Below are 22241 nucleotides of genomic sequence, written 5' to 3'. Positions count from 1 at the left end.
TCCCTTTTTTTCAGTTCAAACTAGTTTCTAATTTTTTTGTAATTTCTCCTTCAACTATGTATTATTCAGGAGTGTGTTGTTTAATTCTAAATATGTGGAGAATTTCCTGGATATCTTTTTTTTTTTTTGCCGGGGGGATGCTTTGTGTCTTCATTGCTGCATGCGGGCTTTCTCTAGTTGTGGTGAGTGGGGGCTACTCTTCATTGTGCGTGGGCTTCTCATTGTGGTGGTTTCTCTTGTTGCAGAGCACGGGCTCTAGGCGCACGGGCTTCAGTAGTTGTGGCTCGCGGGCTCTAGAGTGCAGGCTCAGTAGTTGTGGCACACAGGCTTAGTTGCTCTGCGGCATGTGGGATCTTCCCAGACCAGAGCTTGAACCCATGTCCCCTGCATTGGCAGGTGGATTTTTAACCACTGTGCCACTAGGGAAGCCTGGGCCTTACTTTTTAAATTCAATTTGACAATCTTTAGTTTTTACTTCGGATATTTAGACTATTCACATTTAACATAATTATCGATATGGCTGGGTTTATATCTGCCATTATGCTATTTGTTTTCTACGTCTTGTATCTTTTTTTATTCTGTTTCACCCTTAACGCTTTCTTTTGAGGTAAACAAATACTGTTTTATGATACTCTTCATTCTTCTGATTTTATTAACTTTTTTCCTTTTAGTTACTTGATTGGATTCTGGACGGAGTGAATTTTACTTTGTTGAGTGTTGGATTTAATTCCTTAAATGTTCTGCGATGCAGTGAAATTACTTAGTGTCAGTTGGATCCTTCCAAGGCTTACTTTTAGGTTTTGTTAAGGTGGATCCAGAGAAGTCTTTAATCTCAGGCTAATTTTGCCCCACTGATGAAGCAGCATCCTTCTGGGGACTTTACTCGGTGTCCCATAGAGCAGGAGGACATTCTCTCTGGCCGGTTGGAGCACAGACTGTTCCCAGCCCTGTTTGAGTTTTAATGATTGTCCTGCATACACCTCTTTCTGCTGTTTCTTTCCCTGGTTTGGGGTCATTTCCTCACAGGCACACTGCTGTCAGTCCTCAGTCAATCTTGAGCACATCCAGAGTTCCAAGTCTTTGTGACTCCTTCTGCTCTGGCACGTTGCCCTGAAAATTCTAGTTTCCTGGTCTCCCCAAACTCTGTTCTCTGTCTCCTCAACTCCTTGGACCACAAGCTCTGTCTGGATTCCCACTCCCTGCACTGTGATCGGGGACTGCTTCCATGTGGGAAGGTGAGGCTCTTGTAGGGCTCACTTTGTTTGTTCTCAGGGGTCTCTGTTCTGAGCTGTCCTTTGTCCGGTGTCTGGAAATTGACCGTTGTTTCATACATCTTACCCAGTTTACTAGTTGTTTGAGGTAAGAGGGCAAATCTGGTCTCCGTTACCCCTTTGCGCCTAGAAACAGAACTCGAAACCCAGTTTTTTTTTGTTTTTTTTTAAATTTTTTTATTTATTATTTATTTATTATGTTTATTTTTGTCTGTGTTGGGTCTTCGTTTCTGTGCGAGGGCTTTCTCCAGTTGCGGCGAGTGGGGGCCACTCTTCATCGTGGTGTGCAGGCCTCTCACTATCGCGGCCTCTCTTGTTGCGGAGCAGAGGCTCCAGACGCTCAGGCTCAGTAGTTGTGGCTCACGGGCCCAGTTGCTCCGCGGCATGTGGGATCCTCCCAGACCAGGGCTCGAACCCGTGTCCCCTGCATTGGCAGGCAGATTCTCAACCACTGCGCCACCAGGGAAGCCCCGAAACCCAGTTTTTACCAGGCTGCTTTTTTTTTTTACCAGGTCACTCCTTGGGCCCATGCTCAGAACCTGTTCACGCCCCTGTCTCCCTCCTGCCTTCCTCCCATGCTGCCTGCTGCAGAATGCAGACGCTGTCACCTTGGGGTAGATATCTGTCTTCATACTCTGGCCACTGCAGCCTCCCCCCCACCCCGCTCCTCCCTGACTCCAGTTCACTTTACTGCTGAGGACCTGCTTGCCCCACCACTTCTGTGTTCCCCCCCCCCCGCAACGGTCTGCCCTTTTTTTTTTTTTAGTATTATTTATTTAGCTGTGCTGGGTCTTATTTGCGACAAGCAGGATCTTCGTTGCCGCGTGCAGGGTCTTCAGTTGCAGCTCGTGGGATCTTTTTAGTTGCAGCGTGAGGGATCTAGTTCCCTGACCAGAGATCGAACCCGGGCCCCCTGCATTGGGAGTGCAGAGTCTTAACCGCTGGACCACCAGGGAAGTCCCTGCCTATCTTCTAATGCATCCCTGTCATGACTGTATGTGGCCTGGGCTGCTCTTTGTTCTCTTCTCATGGGACAGGCGCTGGGTCTCCAGCCTCTTGGCGTGCCCAGCTGGAGAGGTAAGAAGCCCTGGCCGGCAGAATACTGGGGTTCCAGAGCAGGAATCACATAAGGGAAGTCATTTGGGACTTTCAGGACACTTGGAACCGGAGTGACCGAGTCGGGGGGGTTACCCTGAGACCAGGGGCCAGTGTTGGGGGAAAGTGGGAGCAGGTTGCAAGGGGTGGACTGGGATGTGGCCCCAGGAGGGCAAGGGAGCAGGGGTCTGGCGGGAAGAAGTGGGGGGCAAGCAGGAAGGACACAGAGCAGTACAGGGTCTTTCCTTTGAGTGCAGTGAGGGCTTCCTGTCTGGGGTTGGGGCCTTTTGCAGTGATGGGACTTGAATAGGGTTTTGGGCTCTTTGTATTATATTTCAAGTTCTGTAAGTTGGCCAGAATTTATGGCCTCAGCCTGTGCCCCCACTGCAGCACCTACATGCAGGCTGCCCAGTTAGCTGGGCCCTCCCAGGCCAGGCCGCGTGGCAGTTCCTGGCCGAGTTGTGGTGTGTGCGTCGGGGCTGTAGGACAGATGGTGTCTACAGCCCTATCTTCTGCGCTCAGGAGGTCACCCAAGGTTATCTCTGCTACTGAGGTCCTCAGTCACCCAAAAACGCAAGTGAACTGACTCACATCCTGGGTGAGAGAGAACATGTGTGTCATTCCAGGAGTTGGTGACTTTCAAGGACGTGGCCGTGGACTTCAGCCAGGAGGAGTGGGGACAGCTGGACTCCCCTCAGAGGGCCCTGTACCGGGATGTGATGCTGGAGAACTACCAGAACCTTCTCTCCCTGGGTAAGATGGCTCCCAAGGTGAGGAGGCTGCAGTCTGGGCATCCACCAGTCTGTATGTGTTCCGGAGTCTCCTTTGTGGTATCTGCCCCAGGCCCTTGTGGCACCAACTGGCATCTTTGCCTGGAAGTGTGGCTGGTCCCGGGGTGGGGCCCAGAGGAAAGGGAGGGGGTGGACAGGGCCCTGGAAGCCCAGCCTGCCCTAGATAGGGGATGTCAGTATCTGTGGGGTCCTCAGAGTACACATGTCAACATGGGTTCCATGTCTGAGGCCTCCTTCCTTGGAGCTGGCACACACCTCTCCGTGCCTCAGGCCGCTGGGGCCACTTCAGGGCTGCTGGGCCTGTGGGCTGGGTCTGGAGAGCACAGCGCCCAGAGCCACGCCACTTTCTCCCTTCGTGCAGGGCCTCCCGTCTGCAAGCCAGACGTGATCTCTCACCTGGAACGAGGCGAGGAGCCATGGTGGGCACCTAGAGCTGTCCCTGGAGGGGCTGGTCCAGGTGAGCGGGATGCAGTGGGAGGATGTGGAGCCCCACCCCACCGCCCCATGGGGCCTGCTTTCCTTCCGCAGTCCACTGCTCTGCTCTGTCCGCACCTGCTCAGTGCCCCTCCTGCTCCTCTGTCCTTGTCCTCCCTCCCCCGCCCCCCGGCTCTTTTCAGAATCCCCTGGCCTCTCCAAGGCTCCTTTTCCTCTTTCTTCCTCCTCTCCCCTGCTCGCGGCCTGTCTGCTTTGCCCTGAGCACGCGCTCTCTCTCTCCCCCTGCTGGTCTCTACTCTCTCTCATGCACTTACCTGTGCTCCCGGCAGATCTCAGCCCTGAGCCCCAGCGCCGCACCTCCGCCTGCTCTCAGAAGGTAGTATCTCCATTTCTTATAGAACCAGAACGGGAGCCGGGGCCTGAGGTGGAGAAGCTGTGGTCTCAGCAGCTGTGCGTTTACAAAGAAGAACCGTCATGGGAGCCGATCGCAGGTGGGCTGGCGAGGTCCGGTCTCCACAGCCCTGGTCCTGGCGACAGGGGCGCCCAGGGGGGCTCGGCGACTGCTCTGTCACGATGTGAGGCCGCCAGCACCAAGGACGGTCCCACAGAGGAGCACCGATGGGGCCATGCGGTGTCTGAGGAGGCTCTTGGCCGGAGGTGCGCCCTCCTGGCCCAGCCCAGCCTTCCCACAGAAGGAGCCTCTCCGGAGGGCTGCCTGGGGAGTGTGCAGTCCAGCAGAGCCAAGCATCAGAGCCCAGGCGCCGGGAGTGGCCCGTTCGCGTGTGGCGAGTGCGGCAAGGCCTTCCAGCGGAGCGCGGCCCTGGCGCTGCACCGGCGGTGGCACGCACGAGAGAAAGCCTACAAGTGCGGCGAGTGTGGCAAGGCCTTCACCTGGAGCACCAACCTCCTGGAGCACCGGCGCGTCCACACCGGCGAGAAGCCCTTCCTCTGCGGCCAGTGCGGCAAGGCCTTTAGCTGCCACTCATCCCTGAACGTGCACCGGCGCGTCCACACGGGCGAGCGGCCCTACAAGTGTGGCGCCTGCGACAAGGCCTTCAGCTGCAGCTCGCTGCTCGGCATGCACCTGCGCGTGCACACCGGCGAGAGGCCCTACCGGTGCGGCGAGTGCGGCAAGGCCTTCAACCAGCGGACACACCTGACGCGGCACCGCCGGATCCACACCGGTGAGAAGCCCTACCGGTGCGGCGCGTGCGGCCGGGCCTTTGCCTGCCACTCGTCCCTGACGGTACACGAGAAGCTCCACAGCGGGGACAAGCCCTTCCAGTGCGGCGACTGCCAGAAGGCCTTCAGCAGCCGCTCCCGCCTGACGCTGCACCAGCGTGCCCACACAGGCGAGAAGCCCTTCAAGTGCAGCCAGTGCGGCAAGGCCTTCAGCTGCCACTCGTACCTGGTGGTGCACCAGCGCGTCCACAGCGGCGAGAAGCCTTTCCGCTGCAACGAGTGCGGCAAGGCCTTCAGCTCCCACTCCTACCTGATTGTGCATCAGCGCATCCACACCGGCGAGAAGCCCTTCGACTGCAGCCGCTGCTGGAAGGCCTTCAGCTGCCATTCGTCGCTCATCGTGCACCAGCGCGTCCACACCGGGGAGAAACCCTATAAGTGCGGCCAGTGCGGCCGGGCCTTCAGCCAGAATCACTGTCTCATTAAACATCAAAAGACCCACTCCGCAGAGAAGCCCTTTAAGTGTCATGAGTGCGGCGAGGTGTTCGGCTGGAGCGGCCCTCTGGCGGAGCACCGCAGGCTCCACAGCGGGGAGAAGCCCTTTGCCATCCAGTTCGACAAGCGCTTGCTGAGCACCTGCTACGTGCCTGGCAGCCTACTGGGCACAGGGGGCTCTGGCGGGAGCAGCGTGGGCCCTGTCGATGCCCTAGACGTGGCTGAGCTCCTGGGCGTGGTCCCGCCCTTGGCCGGCAGGAGTTCCCCATGGGCAGCAACCCCAGAAATTAACTCATGTGTGCGAGAGACACCCACCTGCCCACCTGGAAACACCTCTTAAGGCTGTCACCTCCTGGGAAGGGATCCACCGTAGGAGAGGAGAATTGAGCGCGTTTGAGGATATACCTTCGTCCTGTTTTTTTTTTTTCCGTCCTCTTTTCTTTGATGGGTTTGGAAGTCACTGAGGGGGGACAGATCTTCCCTGCGTATGAAAAAGAGGTATGTCAGTCATGTGTCCTTGGACAGCCTCCTGGTGTGATTTCGATCTGGAATTTCCTTTGTAAACTCTTATGTTTAGAATGATAATTTAAAAAAAAAACCTGAATTATGAACAGTATTACTTCTAAGTGAAAGTTATATTCCAGGAGAGGAGAATAAGCTTTTTTGGGAAAAAGCAAATTTCCTGGACTCGCTTCACTCACATAGCCCTGCTGCAGACTCATGTTGTTAGTGACAGCACAGCTGTCTTGGAACCTGGCCCAGCATCCGCATAGCTGGGTCCTAACATGCCAGCCTCATGCCTGGCCACCTCGTCCATGCTGGAAGCTGGGAGGACACAGGGGTGTGCCTCCAGGTTGCAGTGTTGGCACACAGGTGTCTGGAAGCATACCTCCACCCCGGCTGGCGAGGCCACCTGCAGGCCCGCTCAGGTACCACGTAGGTCAGCCCTACGAGAGGAGCTGGGCCCCGTGCTCCCCTGAGAAGGAAAAAGACGGTGTTCATCTGGGATTCGTGTCATTTCTGCTCAGTTCTAAGTAGATATAAGCTGCCTTCTCAGTGATGATACTTCACATTTGTATAAAGTGCTAGAGTTTATGAAATGCTTTTTAGTATACTTTTTAAACTATGGAGGCAAAATAACCACATTTCAGAAAATACGGAATTAAGGGGAAAACACCCATAATTCTTAATAAAATTGCATTTTGCACTTTGGTATGTTACCTTCTGCTTTTTGATATTGCATTTTTACATTAAACACAGTATATACAGTCCAACATTCTAATCTTTTTCCCCTGCTTACCTGCATAGCAGGACTTCTTTTTCCCACGGAGCCTCACTGGCTTTGGAGCTGTCCTTCTGGATGGGGGCGTGATGTTCTATTAGCTGTTTTTTTGTTGGATGCAGAAGTTATTTCCAAGTTTTCACTGTTACAAGTCATTCTTCATATAGCATCTTTTTGCGTTATCCTTCTTTAACGTTGTCTTAGAGTAGATTTCTAGAAGTGAGAGTTTTGAGATAAAGGAAATGAACAGCTTAAGGCATCGTTTTAGTATATTTTTGGTTGTGTGATAACAAAGTAATACCGTCTCAATGTGAGGAGAACTGTCAGTAGTGGTCAGGCGCGTCCAGGTCCTGGAGGCCGACGCTGCTCCGAGCTGGGTCCAGACGGGCTTGCTTCTGGGTGCCACGGCGATGATCCCAGGTGTCCACCCCCATTGTTCCTCCAGCGTCCCTGGGGCGGGTCTCAGGCCCTTCCTCCATGACAAATAGGGAAATTTCTATTGGACAACTGCATTGGCAAAAGATAGATAAAATCTCGGTTTGATTCATTATCATACTCATTTTTCTTATTTTAAAAGAAATTCAAATGCAAACATCTTGGGGGGCCCCGGACACCACACCTGCTGTCTGCCTGGCGGGGCTGTTAACGCCCTCAGCTGAGAGCAGCACCTTGCTCTTTGATAACCGGTGAGGTTGAAATGGAACGTGTTCTTACTATTGGTCTTTCTTCTTGAAAACTGTTTGAATACCCTTTGGCCCCCTTCCACTGAAGTCTCGATGTTCTTTTATTTACATATAAACTTTGTTTTCTGATCATACGCATAATACATGTATATTGAAGAAATTTGGGGAAAAAAATCAAATTTATAAGAATAAAAATGACCCTTAGAATCAGTTCACAGGTCATGACCTAGAGATGCATTTCCTTCTGGTTTTTTTCTCTGCGTGTATACACGTCTTTTCTTTTTTTTTTTTTTTTTTTTTTTTTACGAAAAAGTGTAAAGGGCTTTATTATAGGCAAAATTATTTAAGTCAATAAATAAATTTTTAAGGAATTGTACACGTTCTGATTCATTCCACTGCCAATCACCTTAGCTTCTCCAGTATTAGAATAATAATCTTCAAAATAGCCCTTTCAAGAAAGAATTTTTGCTCAATCCATAGTTGTGATAGTCCACAATTTTTTTAGTTGGGCTTCTTTGATCTCCAATGGAACATTGACACACTTCAAAAATTCCCCTCTGGGCTTCCCTGGTGGCACAGTGGTTAAGAATCCGCCTGCCAATGCGGGGGACACGGGTTCGAGCCCTGGTCCGGGAAGATCCCACGTGCCGCGGAGCAACTAAACCTGTGCGCCACAACTACTGAGCCTGCACTCCAGAGCCCTCGAGCCACACTCCTGAAGTCCGGCGCCTAGAGCCCATGCTCTGCAACAAGAGAAGCCACCGCAATGAGAAGCCCGCGCACTGCAACGAAGAGTAGCCCCTGCTCACCGCAACTAGAGAAAGTCCGCGCACAGCAACAAAAACCCAACACAGCCAAAAATAAATAAATAAAATTAATTTAAAAAAAATTCCCCTCCTGTAGTCTTTGAGAACCAGTTTCCTCAAACAATTTACTGTACAACCATGTTTAGGGTCAGGAGATGGATCTGCCTGGTTCTGAATTTTAGACACCCTCTAAACATGCATTAAGTTCAAATCATATTCACTCCTAAGCTATCATACCCTAGAACAGTTAGCATATGCCAATACCTAAGATAAAAAAAGTTTGACAGGTTTCTCACAGTTTATTAGCAGCTCTGTCTTGTACTTCTTCTCCACAGATCTAGTCCTGTGAGTAAAGGAAACCACATAGTTACTCTGTGAGGCATTTCCAACCATGTAAGTCTACAGAGAAAGCCCCATCAGTATAGACCTCAACTACACACGCTTTTTCTTTTCTTTTCTTTTTTTTTTTTGCTGCACTGCACAGCTTGCAGGATCTTCGTTCCCTGACCAGGGATTGAACCTGGGTCATAGCAGTGAAAGCACTGAGTCCTAACCACTGGACCGCCCGGGAATTCCCAATCACTTTTTATATTTGCCATTTTGATACATTAAGAATGTTACTTGTTCCTGGGCTTCCCTGGTGGTGCAGTGGTGAAGAATCTGCCTACAAATTCAGGGGACACGGGTTCAAGCCCTGGTCCGGGAAGATCCCACATGCCGCGGAGCAACTAAGCCTGTGCACCACAACTACTGAGCCTGTGCTCTAGAGCCTGCAAGCCACAACTACTGAGCCCACGTGCCACAGTTACTGAAGCCCACGTGCCTAGAGCCCATGCTCCGCAAAAAGAGAAGCCATTGTGATGAGAAGCCTGCGCACCGCAACAGAGTAGCCCCCGCTCGCCCCAACTAGAGAAAGCCTGTGCAGAGCAACGAAGACCTAATGCAGCCATAAATAAATAAATAAATAGATAGATTTAAGGATGTTACTTGTTCCTGTTTTTGACTGTCCTTCTCTTCATATGAATTGTCTAGTCCTATCTTTTGTCCACTATTCCATTCTTTTATGTACACACATGCATGCAGTATATAAACATGCAATATACACATATACACATATGCAGTACAAATATACATATCAATATACACACATGTATACATATAATACATACACATACATATATACAATATATGCACATATCAATATATACACATATATACTTACAATACACATGCAGTATGTACACACATATTTGTCTGGAATGTACACTTTCTTTGTTACTGCATTTTTAGTGTACAGAGGTTTTTGAAGTCTGTGTAATCAGGTCTATTCAATTTTTCTTTATATTTTTACTTGGCTCTAAGAAAGCCCTTCCTTAAATCCCTTTTTGGTTATATTATACATTTAACTCTTAAATCCATCCATCTGGGATGTAAAAACCCAAGGTCCCTGCATCGTTCTTGAACTGCATTTCTCACTGGTCCATAGGCCTGTCTTTTCCATTATTGCTGCTCCATCATTCGTTTTCATAGATGGTAGGACTGAGACCACATTTTAAGAAGGTCTAAAAAAAATTTTTTTTAATCTATTCTTCCAGGTGACCCAGGAATCATTTTCTCGGAACTCAGCCTCTTCACGCCCCTGCATATCTCATTGGGATTTTGATTAGAATTGACCAGTCTGTGAACAATTAACATAGTTCTATATAATATTAGGTCTTCACATCAGAGAATGTGGTAAATGACTGTCCATTTAAGTCTGCATCTAACCATCAGAAAAGGTTTATAGTTTTCTTCATATATGTTCATATATTTATTCTTAAATTCAGTCTAATTTTGTGGGGTTTGTAAATTGGCTCTGTGATAACATATATAGAACAACTCTTGACTGTAGGTATACTTTTGTCTATTTATTTTACACCAAGCAGCTTTACTGAGTCATTCTAGAAGGCCTCTAACAGTTTATTGCTTTATCATGTTTTCTAGGTTAAGTCATTACTTGGAAATAAAAAGCTTGCCTCTCCTTTTCATATAGATAGCCTTTTATTTCATTTCTTCTTAAAACCCACATTGCCCAGCACTTCAGAGCGACACTGTGTTGGTGGCAGTGGTCACCTGTGGCAGACTTTGTTTGGGGTGAGGAGCAATACATGTCCACCTCAACACTTTGGCCTCTAAAACGATCACAGCTGTGGTGGTCACAGTTCTGACCAACAAAGTCTGCTACAGATTTTGGGGAAGTCTGCTTTCCTGATAGGAGATACTGCTCCTTCCTCCTCCTCTCTTCTTCCTGGAACTTGGATGCAATGCCTGGAGGTGTGGTAGCCATTTTGCAACCATGAGATAATTGAGGACAAAGACCCACATAGTGGAACGGAAAATAAAAGGATCCTAGGCCTTGAATGGAATTTGAGCAGCCATTTCAGCCGTTGACATTCAACTTCCTGAGTTCTTGTTATGGACTTTAGCTGTTTTTCTCACATTTGTCCTTCCCCACAATTGTATTCCTCATTGATACAGCATCTGGTTCGTTTTGCTTGATGCACAGCAAACCAAAATGCTGAGACACCCAGGTCTGTAGCCAAGTGAGGAGAACTAGCCTCAGATCTGTCTCCCCAAAGGCAAGGAGCTGGGGTACTTATGGGATGAAGAGTAAAGCAGCAGGGCAGTCTGAGTAGTGGGGAAAGGTGATTGGAAAAAGGTGTTATGACTGTTGTTTTGCGCAGGTGTAACTAAGCTACAGGCCTCTGCATGTTCAAAAAGTCACTGAGGACTTCCCTGGTGGCACAGTGGTTGGGAATCCACCTGCCAATGCAGGGGACACGGGTTCGATCCCTGTTCCGGGAAGATCCCACATGCCATGGAGCAGTTAAGCCCACGTGCCACAACTACTGACCCTGCGCTCTAGAGCCCGCATGCCACAACTGCTGAAGCCTGTGCACCTAGAGCCCATCCTCTGCAACAAGAGAAGCCACCACAATGAGAAGCATGCACAGCACAACAAAGAGTGGCCCCCGCTCGCCGCAACTAGAGAAAGCCCGCATGCAGCAACGAAGACCCAAAGCAGCCAAAAATAAACAAAATAAAATAAATAAATTTAAGAAAAAAGAACTAAAGATCGTACCTCACCAAGTATATAACGTGTTAGCATACAAGTAAAATGCATTAAAAAAACTTTTTTTTAAAGAAAGAAAGAAATGTCATTTAAAAAAAAAGTCACAGAGCAGACACTCATGCAGGCCCCCCTGGAGGGTGGGTGGTTTTATCCAGTCATAACTATCTCAGCTCAAACTAGACACAGCTGACTCCAAGGTCCTTGAGAACAACTTGGGCAAACACCTTAATGTTTAGGCTCCAAGCCACCTGGAGGGCACGCAGTCTTTTTGTTTCTTTGTTTGTGTTTGTTTTTTTATACTGCAGGTTCTTATTAGTCATCAATTTTATACACATCAGTGTATACATGTCAATCCCAATCGCCCAATTCAGCACACCACCATCCCCACCCCACCACAGTTTTCCCCCCTTGGTGTCCATATGTCTGTTCTCTACATCTGTGTCTCAACTTCTGCCCTGCAAACCAGCTCATCAGTACCATTTTTCTAGGTTCCACATACATGCGTTAATATATGATATTTGTTTTTCTCTTTCTGACTTACTCTACTCTGTATGACAGTCTCTAGATCCGTCCACGTCTCAACAAATGACTCAATTTCGTTCCTTTTTATGGCTGAGTAATATTCCATTGTATATATGTACCACAACTTCTTTATCCATTCGCCTGTTGATGGGCATTTGGGTTGCTTCCATGACCTGGCTATTGTAAATAGTGCTGCAATGAACATGGGGGTGCATGTGTCTTTTTGAATTATGGTTTTCTCTGGGTATATGCCCAGTAGTGGGATTGCTGGATCATATGGTAAATCTATCTTTAGTATTTTTAAGGAACCTCCAGACTGTTCTCCATAGTGGCTCTATCAATTTACATTCCCACCAACAGTGCAAGAGGGTTCCCTTTTCTCCACACCCTCTCCAGCATTTGTTGTTTGTAGGTTTTCTGATGATGCCCATTCTAACTGGTGTGAGGTGATACCTCATTGTAGTTTTGATTTGCATTTCTCTAATAATTAGTGATGTTGAGCATCTTTTCATGTGCTTCTTGGCCATCTGTATGTCTTCTTTGGAGAAATGTCTATTTAGGTCTTCTGCCCATTTTTGGATTGGGTTGTTTGTTTCTTTAATATTGAGCTGAATGTGCTGTTTATATATTTTGGAGATTAATCCTTTTTCATTGATTCGTTTTCAAATATTTTCTCCCATTCTGAGGGCTGTCTTTTCGTCTTGTTTATGGTTTCCTTTGCTGTGCAAAAGCTTTGAAGTTTCATTAGGTCCCATTTGTTTATTTTTGTTTTTATTTCCATTACTCTAGGAGGTGAATCAAAAAAGATCTTGCTGTGATTTATGTCAAAGAGTGTTTTTCCCATGTTTTCCTCTAAGAGTTTTATAGTGTCCGGTCTTACATTAAGGTCTCGAATCCATTTTGAGTTTATTTTTGTGTATGGTGTTAGGGAGTGTTCTAATTTCATTCTTTTACATGTAGCTGTCCAGTTTTCCCAGCACCATGTATTGAAGAGACTGTCTTTTCTCCATTGTATATCTTTGCCTCCTTTGTCATAGATTAGTTGACCATAGGTGCGTGGGTTTATCTCTGGGCTTTCTATCTTGTTCCATTGATCTATGTTTCTGTTTTTGTGCCAGTACCATATTGTCTTGATTACTGTAGCTTTGTAGTATAGTCTGAAGTCAGCGAGTCTGATTTCTCCAGCTCCGTTTTTTCCCTCAAGACTGCTTTGGCTATTCGGGGTCTTTTGTGTCTCCATACAAATTTTAAGATGATTTGTTCTAGTTCCGTAAAAAATGCCATTGGTAATTTGATAGGGATTGCATTGAATCTGTAGATTGCTTTGGGTAGTATAGTCATTTGCACAATATTGATTCTTCCAATCCAAGGACATGGTATATCTCTCCATCTGTTGGTATCATCTTTAATTTCTTTCATCAGTGTCTTATAGTTTTCTGCATACAGGTCCTAGGTAGGTTCATTCCTCAGTATTTTATTCTTTTTGTTACAATGGTAAATAGGAGTGTTTCCATAATTTCTCTTTCAGATTTTTCATCATTAGTGTATAGGAATGCAAGAGATTTCTGTGCATTAATTTTGTATCCTGCAACTTTACCAAATTCATTGATTAGCTCTAGTAGTTTTCTGGTGGCATCTTTAGGATTCTCTATGTATAGTATCATGTCATCTGCAAAGAGTGACAGTTTTACTTCTTCTTTTCCAATTTGTATTCCTTTTATTTCTTTTTCTTCTCTAATTGCCATGGCTAGGACTTCCAAAACTATGTTGAATAATAGTGGTGAGAGTGGACATCCTTGTCTCATTCCTGATCTTAGAGGAAATGCTTCCAGTTTTTCACCGTTGAGAATGATGTTTGCTGTGGGTTTGTCATATATGGCCTTTATTATGTTGAGGTAGGTTCCCTCTATGCCCACTTTCTGGAGAGTTTTTGTCATAAATGGGTGTTGAATTTTGTCAAAAGCTTTATCTGCATCTATTGAGATGATCATATGGTTTTTATTCTTCATTTTGTTAATATGGTGTATCACATTGATTGATTTGTGTATATTGAAGAATCCTTGCATCCCTGGGAGAAATCCCACTTGATCGTGGTGTATGATCCGTTTAATGTGTTGTTGGATTCTGTTTGCTAGTATTTTGTTGAGGATTTTTGCATCTATGTTCATCAGTGATATTGGTCTGTAATTTTCTTTTTTTGTAGTATCTTTGTCTGGTTTTGGTATCAGGGTGATGGTGGCCTCATAGAATGAGTTTGGGAGTTTTCCTTCTTCTGCAATTTTTTGGAAGAGTTTGAGAAGGATGGGTGTTAGCTCTTCTCTAAATGTTTGATAGAATTCACCTGTGAAGCCATCTGGTCCTGGACTTTTGTTTGTTGGAAGATTTTTAATCACAGTTTCAATTTCATTACTTGTGATTGGTCTGTTCATATTTTCTGTTTCTTCCTGGTTCAGTCTTGGAAGGTTATACCTTTCTAAAAAATTGTCCATTTCTTCCAGGTTGTCCATTTTATTGGCATAAAGTTGCTTGTAGTAGTCTCTTAGGATGCTTTGTGTTTCTGCGGTGTCTGTTGTAACTTCTCCTTTTTCATTTCTAATTTTATTGATTTGAGTCCTCTCCCTCTTTTTCTTGATGAGTCTGGCTAATGGCTTATCAATTTTGTTTATCTTCTCAAAGAACCTGCTTTTAGTTTTATTGATCTTTGCTATTGTTTTCTTTGTTTCTATTTCATTTATTTCCACTCTGATCTTTATGATTTCTTTCCTTCTGCTAACTTTGGGTTTTGTTTGTACTTCTTTCTCTAGTTCCTTTAGGTGTAAGGTTAGATTGTTTACTTGAGATTTTTCTTGTTTCTTGAGGTAGGGTTGTATAGCTATAAACTTCCCTCTTAGAAATGCTTTTGCTGCATCCCATAGGTTTTGGATCATTGTGTTTTCATTGTCATTTGTCTCTAGGTATTTTTTGATTTCCTCTTTGATTTCTTCTGTGATCTCTTGGTTATTTAGTAACGTATTGTTTAGCCTCCATGTGTTTGTGTTTTTTACGTTTTTTTCCCTGTAATTCATTTCTAATCTCATAGCGCTGTGGTCAGAAAAGATGCTTGATATGATTCCAATTTTCTTAAATTTACTGAGGCTTGATTTGTGACCCAAGATGTGATCTATCCTGGAGAATGTTCTGTGCGCACTTGAGAAGAAAGTGTAATCTGCTGTTTTTGGATGGAATGCCCTATAAAAATCAATTAAATCTATCTGGTCTATTGTGTCATTTAAAGCTTCTATTTCCTTATTTATTTTCATTTTGGATGATCTGTCCATTGGTGTAAGTGAGGTGTTAAAGTCCCCCACTATTATTGTGTTACTGTCGATTTCCTCTTTTATAGCTGTTAGCAGTTGCCTTATGTATTGAGGTGCTCCTATGTTGGGTGCATATATATTTATAATTGTTATATCTTCTTCTTGGATTGATCCCTTGATCATTATGTAGTGTCCTTCCTTATCTCTTGTAACATTCTTTATTTTAAAGTCTATTTTATCTGATATGAGTATAGCTACTCCAGCTTACTTTTGATTTCCATTTGCATGGAATATATTTTTCCATCCCCTCACTTTCAGTCTGTATGTGTCCCTAGGTCTGAAGTGGGTCTCTTGTAGACAGCATATATATGGGTCTTGTTTTTGTATCCATTCAGCAAGCCTGTGTCTTCTGGTTGGAGCATTTAATCCATTCACGTTGAAGGTAATTATCGATGTGTATGTTCCTATGACCATTTTCTTAATTGTTTTGGGTTTGTTTTTGTAGGTCCTTTTCTTCTCTTGTGTTTCCCACTTAGAGAAGTTACTTTAGCATTTGTTGTAGAGCTGGTTTGGTGATGCTGAATTCTCTTAGCTTTTGCTTGTCTGTAAAGCTTTTGATTTCTCCATCAAATCTGAATGAGATCCTTGCCGGGTAGAGTAATCTTGGTTGTAGGTTCTTCCCTTTCATCACTTTAAGTATATCATGCCACTCCCTTCTGGCTTGTAGAGTTTCTGCTGAGAAATCAGCTGTTAACCTTATGGGAGTTCCCTTGTATGTTATTTGTCGTTTTTCCCTTGCTGCTTTCAATAATTTTTCTTTGTCTTTAATTTTTGCCAATTTGATTACTATGTGTCTCGGCGTGTTTCTCCTTGGGTTTATCCTGCATGGGACTCTCTGCGCTTCCTGGACTTGGGTGGCTATTTCCTTTCCCATGCTAGGGAAGTTTTTGACTATAATCTCTTCAAATATTTTCTCTGGTCCTTTCTCTCTCTCTTCTCCTTCTGGGACCCCTATAATGCGAATGTTGTTGCGTTTAATGTTGTCCCAGAGGTCTCTTAGGCTGCCTTCATTTCTTTTCATTCTTTTTTCTTTAGTCTGTTCCTCAGCAGTGAATTCCACCATTCTGTCTTCCAGGTCACTTATCTGTTCTTCTGCCTCAGTTATTCTGCTATTGATTCCTTCTAGTGTAGTTTTCATTTCAGTTATTGTACTGTTCATCTCTGTTTGTTTGTTCTTTAATTCTTCTAGGTCTTTGTTAAACATTTCTTGCATCTTCTCGATCTTTGCCTCCATTCTTATTCCAAGGTCCTGGATCATCTTCACTATCATTATTCTGAATTCTTTTTCTGGAAGGTTGCCTATCTCCACTTCATTTAGTTGTTTTTCTGGGGTTTTATCTTGTTCCTTCATCTGGTATATAGCCCTCTTCCTTTTCATCTTGTCTATCTTTCTGTGAATCAGGGCGCACAGTCTTAAAATGGCATTGATGAGTGATGGCAGGTGGAATAGATTTGACTGATTATACACAGGTTCAGCCCACTGACCGTTTTTGATTGTTTCTCAACCTTGAGGAAGATGGACAATGGCCACTCTGGCCACTTCCTGCTGACAAGGGGTGTAGACCTAACAGGGGCTTGAGGAATGACACTGTTTAGCACTCATTTGAGAATATTCTCTTGTCTGGTTTCAAGTTAACATTTTGATCCCAGTAAACATACCACCCTCAGGCCAGCTGTTAAGGCATTCATAGACCCAAACTTGGTCATCAAAACCACAGACAGGGGAATTCCCTGGCATCCAGTGGTTAAGACTCAGTGCTTCCACTGCAGGGGGTGTGGGTCCGACCCCTAGTCAGGGAACTAAGATCCTGCATGACCCACAGTGTGGCCAAAGAAAAAAAAATAACCACAAAGTGCACCCTAAGGGGGCACACAGAATGTCAGATATATTGTTAAAATTTAGGCTCTTACTGGGACTTCCCTGGTGGCACAGTGGTTAAGAATCCACCTACTGGTGCAGGGGACACAGGTTCAATCCCTGGTCCAGGACGATCCTACATGCTGCAGAGGAACTAAGCCCGTGTGCCACAACCACTGAGCCTGCGCTCTAGAGCCTGCAAGCCACAACTACTGAGCCCCTGTGCCTAGAGCCCATGCTCTGCAACAAGAGAATCTACCACAATGAGAAGCCCGCACACTGCAACGAAGAATAGTCCCCGCTCGCCGCAACTAGAGAAAGCCCATGTGCAGCAAAGAAGACCCAACACAGCCAAAAATAAAAATTAATTAATTAATTAATTTTTAAAATTTAGGCTCTTACTTATAGGGATTTTAGGGAAGTCCCTGGTGGTCCAGTGGTTAGGACTCCACGCTTTCACTGCTAAGAGCATGGGTTCAATCCTTGGTGGCGGAACTAAGATCCCACAAGCTGCACAGCACGGCCAAAGAAAAAAAATTATATACAAACACACACACACACACATATATACACACATATATATATACACACACGTATATATACGTACACACACACACACACACATATATATATATATATACACACACACATATGGGTTTTATCTAGGACACTCAGACAGGGATCAGTGTCTTACCTTTTTACATGTTGGAGCATCTGGATCATTATTCATTTGGCTGAAACACTTAGGTATTAAATATGGAAGGGACTTAAGCTGGGGAAATAAGAACCGTTCCTATAATATCCTAATCAAGTATGACCTTGACGGGGGGTACACACACCAGGACTATTTATTTTTATCTGAGGACACAAGGAGAGAACCGAATTTCAGCTTCATCAAGGAAAAATGGGACAGGTGATGAGCCTAATCTGATATGTTACCTCTGAAGTTAAGGAAGTTAGGGATGGTTGAAAAATGAGTGACAGTCACAGTCAAGGGGTCAGCATGATCAAATACAGAAAGAAGTTTTGGATGACAAATTCAACAGCTAGAGAGATGACCTGTTTTTGCCAAAGTTTGAGAAATCCGAATCATTGAGTTGTCTTTCCAAGCCTGGGAGGTTAGAAACAAAGAAAACATCACAAGAGAAAAGAACAGTCATTCTGGCAACTAGCAAGGTATTTAAATTGCCTTCTGGAAGAGGTAAAACTGTCACTGTATGCAGATGACATGATACTATATATAGAAAACCCTAAGAACTCTACACAAAAACTACTAGAACTGATAAATGAGTTCAACAAAGTAGCAAGATTTCTTTATACTAACAATGAAATATCAGAAAAGGAATGTAAAAAAAGAAAAATACCTTTTCAAATCACACCAAAAAAAAAAATACCTAGGAATAAACCTGACCAAGGAGGTGAAAGAGTTATACACTGAGAACTATAAAACATTAGTAAAGGAAATTAAAGAGGATTCAAAGAAATGGAAAGATATCGCATGTTCTTGGATTGGAATAATTAATATTGTTAAAATGGCAATACTACCCAAAGCAAACTACAGATTTAACATGATCCCTATCAAATTACCCATGATATTTTTCACAAAACTAGAACAAATAATCCAAAAATTTATATGGAACCATAAAAGGCCCAGAATTGCCAAAGCAATCCTGAGGGGAAAAAAAAAAGAAAAAGCTGCAGGAGGTATAACCCTCGAGATGTCAGACAATACTACAAAGTTACAGTAATCAAAAGTGTGGTATTGGTACAAAAACAGACACACAGATCAACGGCACAGAATAGAGAGCCCAGAAATATACCCACACACCTATGGTCAATTAAACTTTGACAAAGGAGGCAAGAATATAAAATGGGAAAAAGTCTCTTCAGCAAGTTGTGCTGGGAAAGTTGGACAGTCACATGTAAATCAACGAAGTTAGAACATTCCCTTACACCATGCACAAAAATAAACTCAAAATGGCTTAAAGACTTAAACATAAGATGTGACACCATCAAAGTCCTAGAAGAGAACATAGGCAAAACATTCTCTGACACGAATCATACCAGTGTTTTCTTAGGTCAGTCTCCCAAGGCAATAGAAATAAAAGCAAAAATAAACAAATGGGACCTAATCAAACTTACAAGCTTTTGCACAGCAAAGGAAACCATAAACAAAATGAAAAGACAACCTACAGAATGGTAGAAAATATTTGCAAATGATGCAACTGACTAGGGCTTAATCTCCAAAATATACAAACAGCTCATGCAGCTCAATAACAAAAAAACAAACAACCCAATAGAAAAATGGGCAGAAGACCTCAATAGACATGTCTCCAAAGAATACATCCAGATGGTCAATAGGCACATGAAAAGATGCTCAACATCGCTAATTATTAGAGAAATGTAAGTCAAAACTACACTGAGGTACAACCTCACATCGGTCAGAATGGCCATCATTAAAAAGTCTATAAATAACAAATGCTGGAGAGGGTGTGGAGAAAAGGGAACCTTCCTACACTGTTGGTGGGTATGTAAGTTGGTGCAGCCACTATGGAAAACAGTATGGAGGTGCCTCAAAAAACTAAAAATATATTTACCATATGATCCAGCAATCCCACTCCTGGGCATATATCTGGAGAAAACCATAATTTGAAAAGATACATGCACCCCGATGTTCATTGCAGCACTATTCACAAGAGCCAAGACACAGAAACAACCTAAATGTCCATCAACAGATGAATGGATAAAGAGGATGTGGTACATTTACACAATGGAATATGACTCAGCCATAAAAAAGAATGAAATAGTGCCATCTGCAGCAACATGGATGCAACTAGAGATTATCATACTAAGTGAAGTCAGAAAGAGAAAGACAAATACCATATAATATCACTTATATGTAGAATCTAAAATATGGCACAAATGAACCAATCTACAAAACAGAAACAGACTCACAGACATAGAGAACAGACTTGTGGTTGCCAAGGGGGAGGGGGTTGGGGGAGGGATAGACTGGGAGTTTGGGATGAGCAGATGCAAACTATTACATATAGGATGGATAAATAACAAGGTCCTACTGTATAGCACAGGGAACTATATCCAAACTCCTGGGATAAACCATAATGGAAAAGAATATAAAAAAGAATATATATATATATATGTATAACTGAGTCACTTTGCTGTACAGCAGAAATTAACACAACATTGTAAATCAACGATACTTCAACTAAAAAAAAAAATTACCTTCTAAAGAGTTTCACTTTACCAAAGTCAGCTCTGCATCAATCCCTACACCTTCATTTCTTGCTCACAGCATTTTTTAAAAAGTAATTTTATTTATTTATTTTAGTTTTGGCTGCTTGGGTCTTCGTTGCTGCACGGGCTTTCTCTAGTTGCGTCGAGCGGGGTCTACTCTTCGTTGCGGTGCACAGGCTTCTCATTGTGGTGGCTTCTCCTGCTGCGGAGCATGGGCTCTAGGCTCACGGGGTTAAGTAGTTGTGGCACACAGGCTCAGTAGTTGTGGCTCGCGGGCTCTAGAGCGCAGGCTCAGTAGTTGTGGCGCATGGGCTTAGTTGCTCCACGGCATGTGGGATCTTCCTGGACCAGGGCTCGAACCCATGTTCCCTGCATTGGCAGGCAGATTCTTAACCACTGTGCCACCAGGGAAACCCTACACAACTTCTCTTTGAGAACCAACTTAAGATGGCTAGGGAGTCATTTGTCAGCCCGGAGATGTCTGTGGCCCTTCAACTTCAGCGAGGAAGGGGTCATGAGGACCACCACCTAAGGTCCAGTCCAGGAAGGATGGAGCTGGTCTTCAGGATGGTTATCCTTCCAAGACTTCAGTCTAAAGGGTCATGGTCTCCCCCTTTAAGAACTTCCTAGGGAATTCCCCGGCGGTCCAGTGGTTAGGACTCGGCGCTTTCACTGCCGTGGGCCCGGGTTGCATACCTGGTCAGGGAACTAAGATCCTGCAAGCCACTTGGTGCAGCCAAAAAAATCCAAGAAAACAAAAACAACAAACAAAAAAAACTTCCTAAAGGGGTTTTGCTACAACATAGAAGTTGGAGATCCAAGTGGGACCTAACCCAGTCATCACCAGGAGCCCCCGTGGTTGTTTCTTGGTGGGAACAGCAACCCTGGCGAGAGCTTCCCTCCATCAAGGAGCAGCTGTCTGTCCTTGTGAGTTCAAAACCTGAGTGTCTAACAGAGGGCTGACAGCTCTGTGCTTTTTTCTTGGGCACCTTACCGCCTCCTTCAACCACGAAGTTCCATCAAAACTGTATTCTGAAAAAAAAAACAAAAAACAAAAAAAAAAAACTGTATTCTGGTCTCGGGCGTCCTTTGTTTGACTGGCCATCAGAGTATCATCCACATCCTGGGGGCTCCCTCATTTAGGTGGGGTCCCTCACACCTGTGGTCAGGATTTCTCCCAATCTTGAGGAGAGACTGTTAAATCCCGGAGGAAGTGCTGTCCAGCAGTACTTGTGTTTAACTCTTGTATCTTGTATTTGAAAGCAGACAACTCTTGGGATTCAAAACTCAGGTTATGCAAAAAAACAAAAAGTCCTTCAAATCCAATAGGGTAAACCAACAAATCTCTGCACAAAGTAGTGAGCAGTGTTAGGGTCTAGAGATGAGTATCTCCTACAATTTGATTCATTGCTCTGAAGTGGTGTACAAACTGATATCCACCTGTGCCTGGTTTCTGGACTGGTAAAGGTGGAGTCTTATAAGGTGACCAGCAGGGGTGTATTAAGTCATATTCCAGGAAGGTAGGGGTTGAATTCCACACTTTGCCGGCTCCTTTCATAGGAAGGGCTTTAAGTTTGGAATTTTTGCTCCGGGACAGAGCCTAACCCGTATAGGCGCAGCCTCCTGCCCACACACACCCCACACCTCCAGACTCACCTCCTGCAGGATATCTTTCCCAGTGGCTGCAGGCTGTTCTCTTTGGGGGTTGAGAGCCTGCTCTTGTAATGCTTCAATGTCCATTCGTCCAGGTGTAAAGGTAACCCTGGTATTTAGTTAGTAAATCTCGTACAGAAAGGTATGCTCCATCTGACAGTCTAGCAGCTGGAGAAAAGGCTTTCTGAAGGTTTCTCCTGACACCCCAGTTACTAACAGCCTCAGAAGAAAGTTTAGAAAACTGGGTATTTAAAACTGAGTAAGTGGCCCCCACGTCCATCACAAAGTCAAATTGATTTCCAACCGTCATGGTCACTGGGGCTCTGTGTGGGACATAGTGATGGACTCAGTGGGATTTAAAGCGTTCCCCAGGGCCCCGTCATTCGTGGTCACCGTCATGCTTAGCTCAGGCAGCTGATGCGCCACCTGTTTACCTTCTTCAAGA

General features: G+C 44.9%; 1 protein-coding gene and 1 pseudogene across 1 annotated transcript in view; one reads left to right on the top strand and one right to left on the bottom strand.

Moving 5' to 3' along the window:
* ZNF74 (zinc finger protein 74) overlaps positions 1–7610 on the top strand; it is a 28399-nt gene extending 20789 nt beyond the window's left edge. The window contains 5 exon segments of the mRNA XM_036823425.1: positions 1784–1885; positions 2993–3119; positions 3519–3614; positions 3991–5514; positions 5517–7610. Coding sequence (XP_036679320.1) covers positions 1784–1885; positions 2993–3119; positions 3519–3614; positions 3991–5514; positions 5517–5560 — 1893 coding nt within the window. The 3' untranslated portion in view covers positions 5561–7610.
* A 739-nt stretch (positions 7611–8349) lies between these two features.
* LOC118880404 lies at positions 8350–8473 on the bottom strand (annotated as a pseudogene).
* Positions 8474–22241: the final 13768 nt, after the last annotated feature.

This window comes from Balaenoptera musculus, chromosome 14 (genome assembly GCF_009873245.2).
Source record: "Balaenoptera musculus isolate JJ_BM4_2016_0621 chromosome 14, mBalMus1.pri.v3, whole genome shotgun sequence".
NCBI lineage: Eukaryota > Metazoa > Chordata > Mammalia > Artiodactyla > Balaenopteridae > Balaenoptera > Balaenoptera musculus.
The sequence above is the reverse complement of the archived record's forward strand: the minus strand, read 5'-3'. Positions and strand labels throughout refer to the sequence as shown.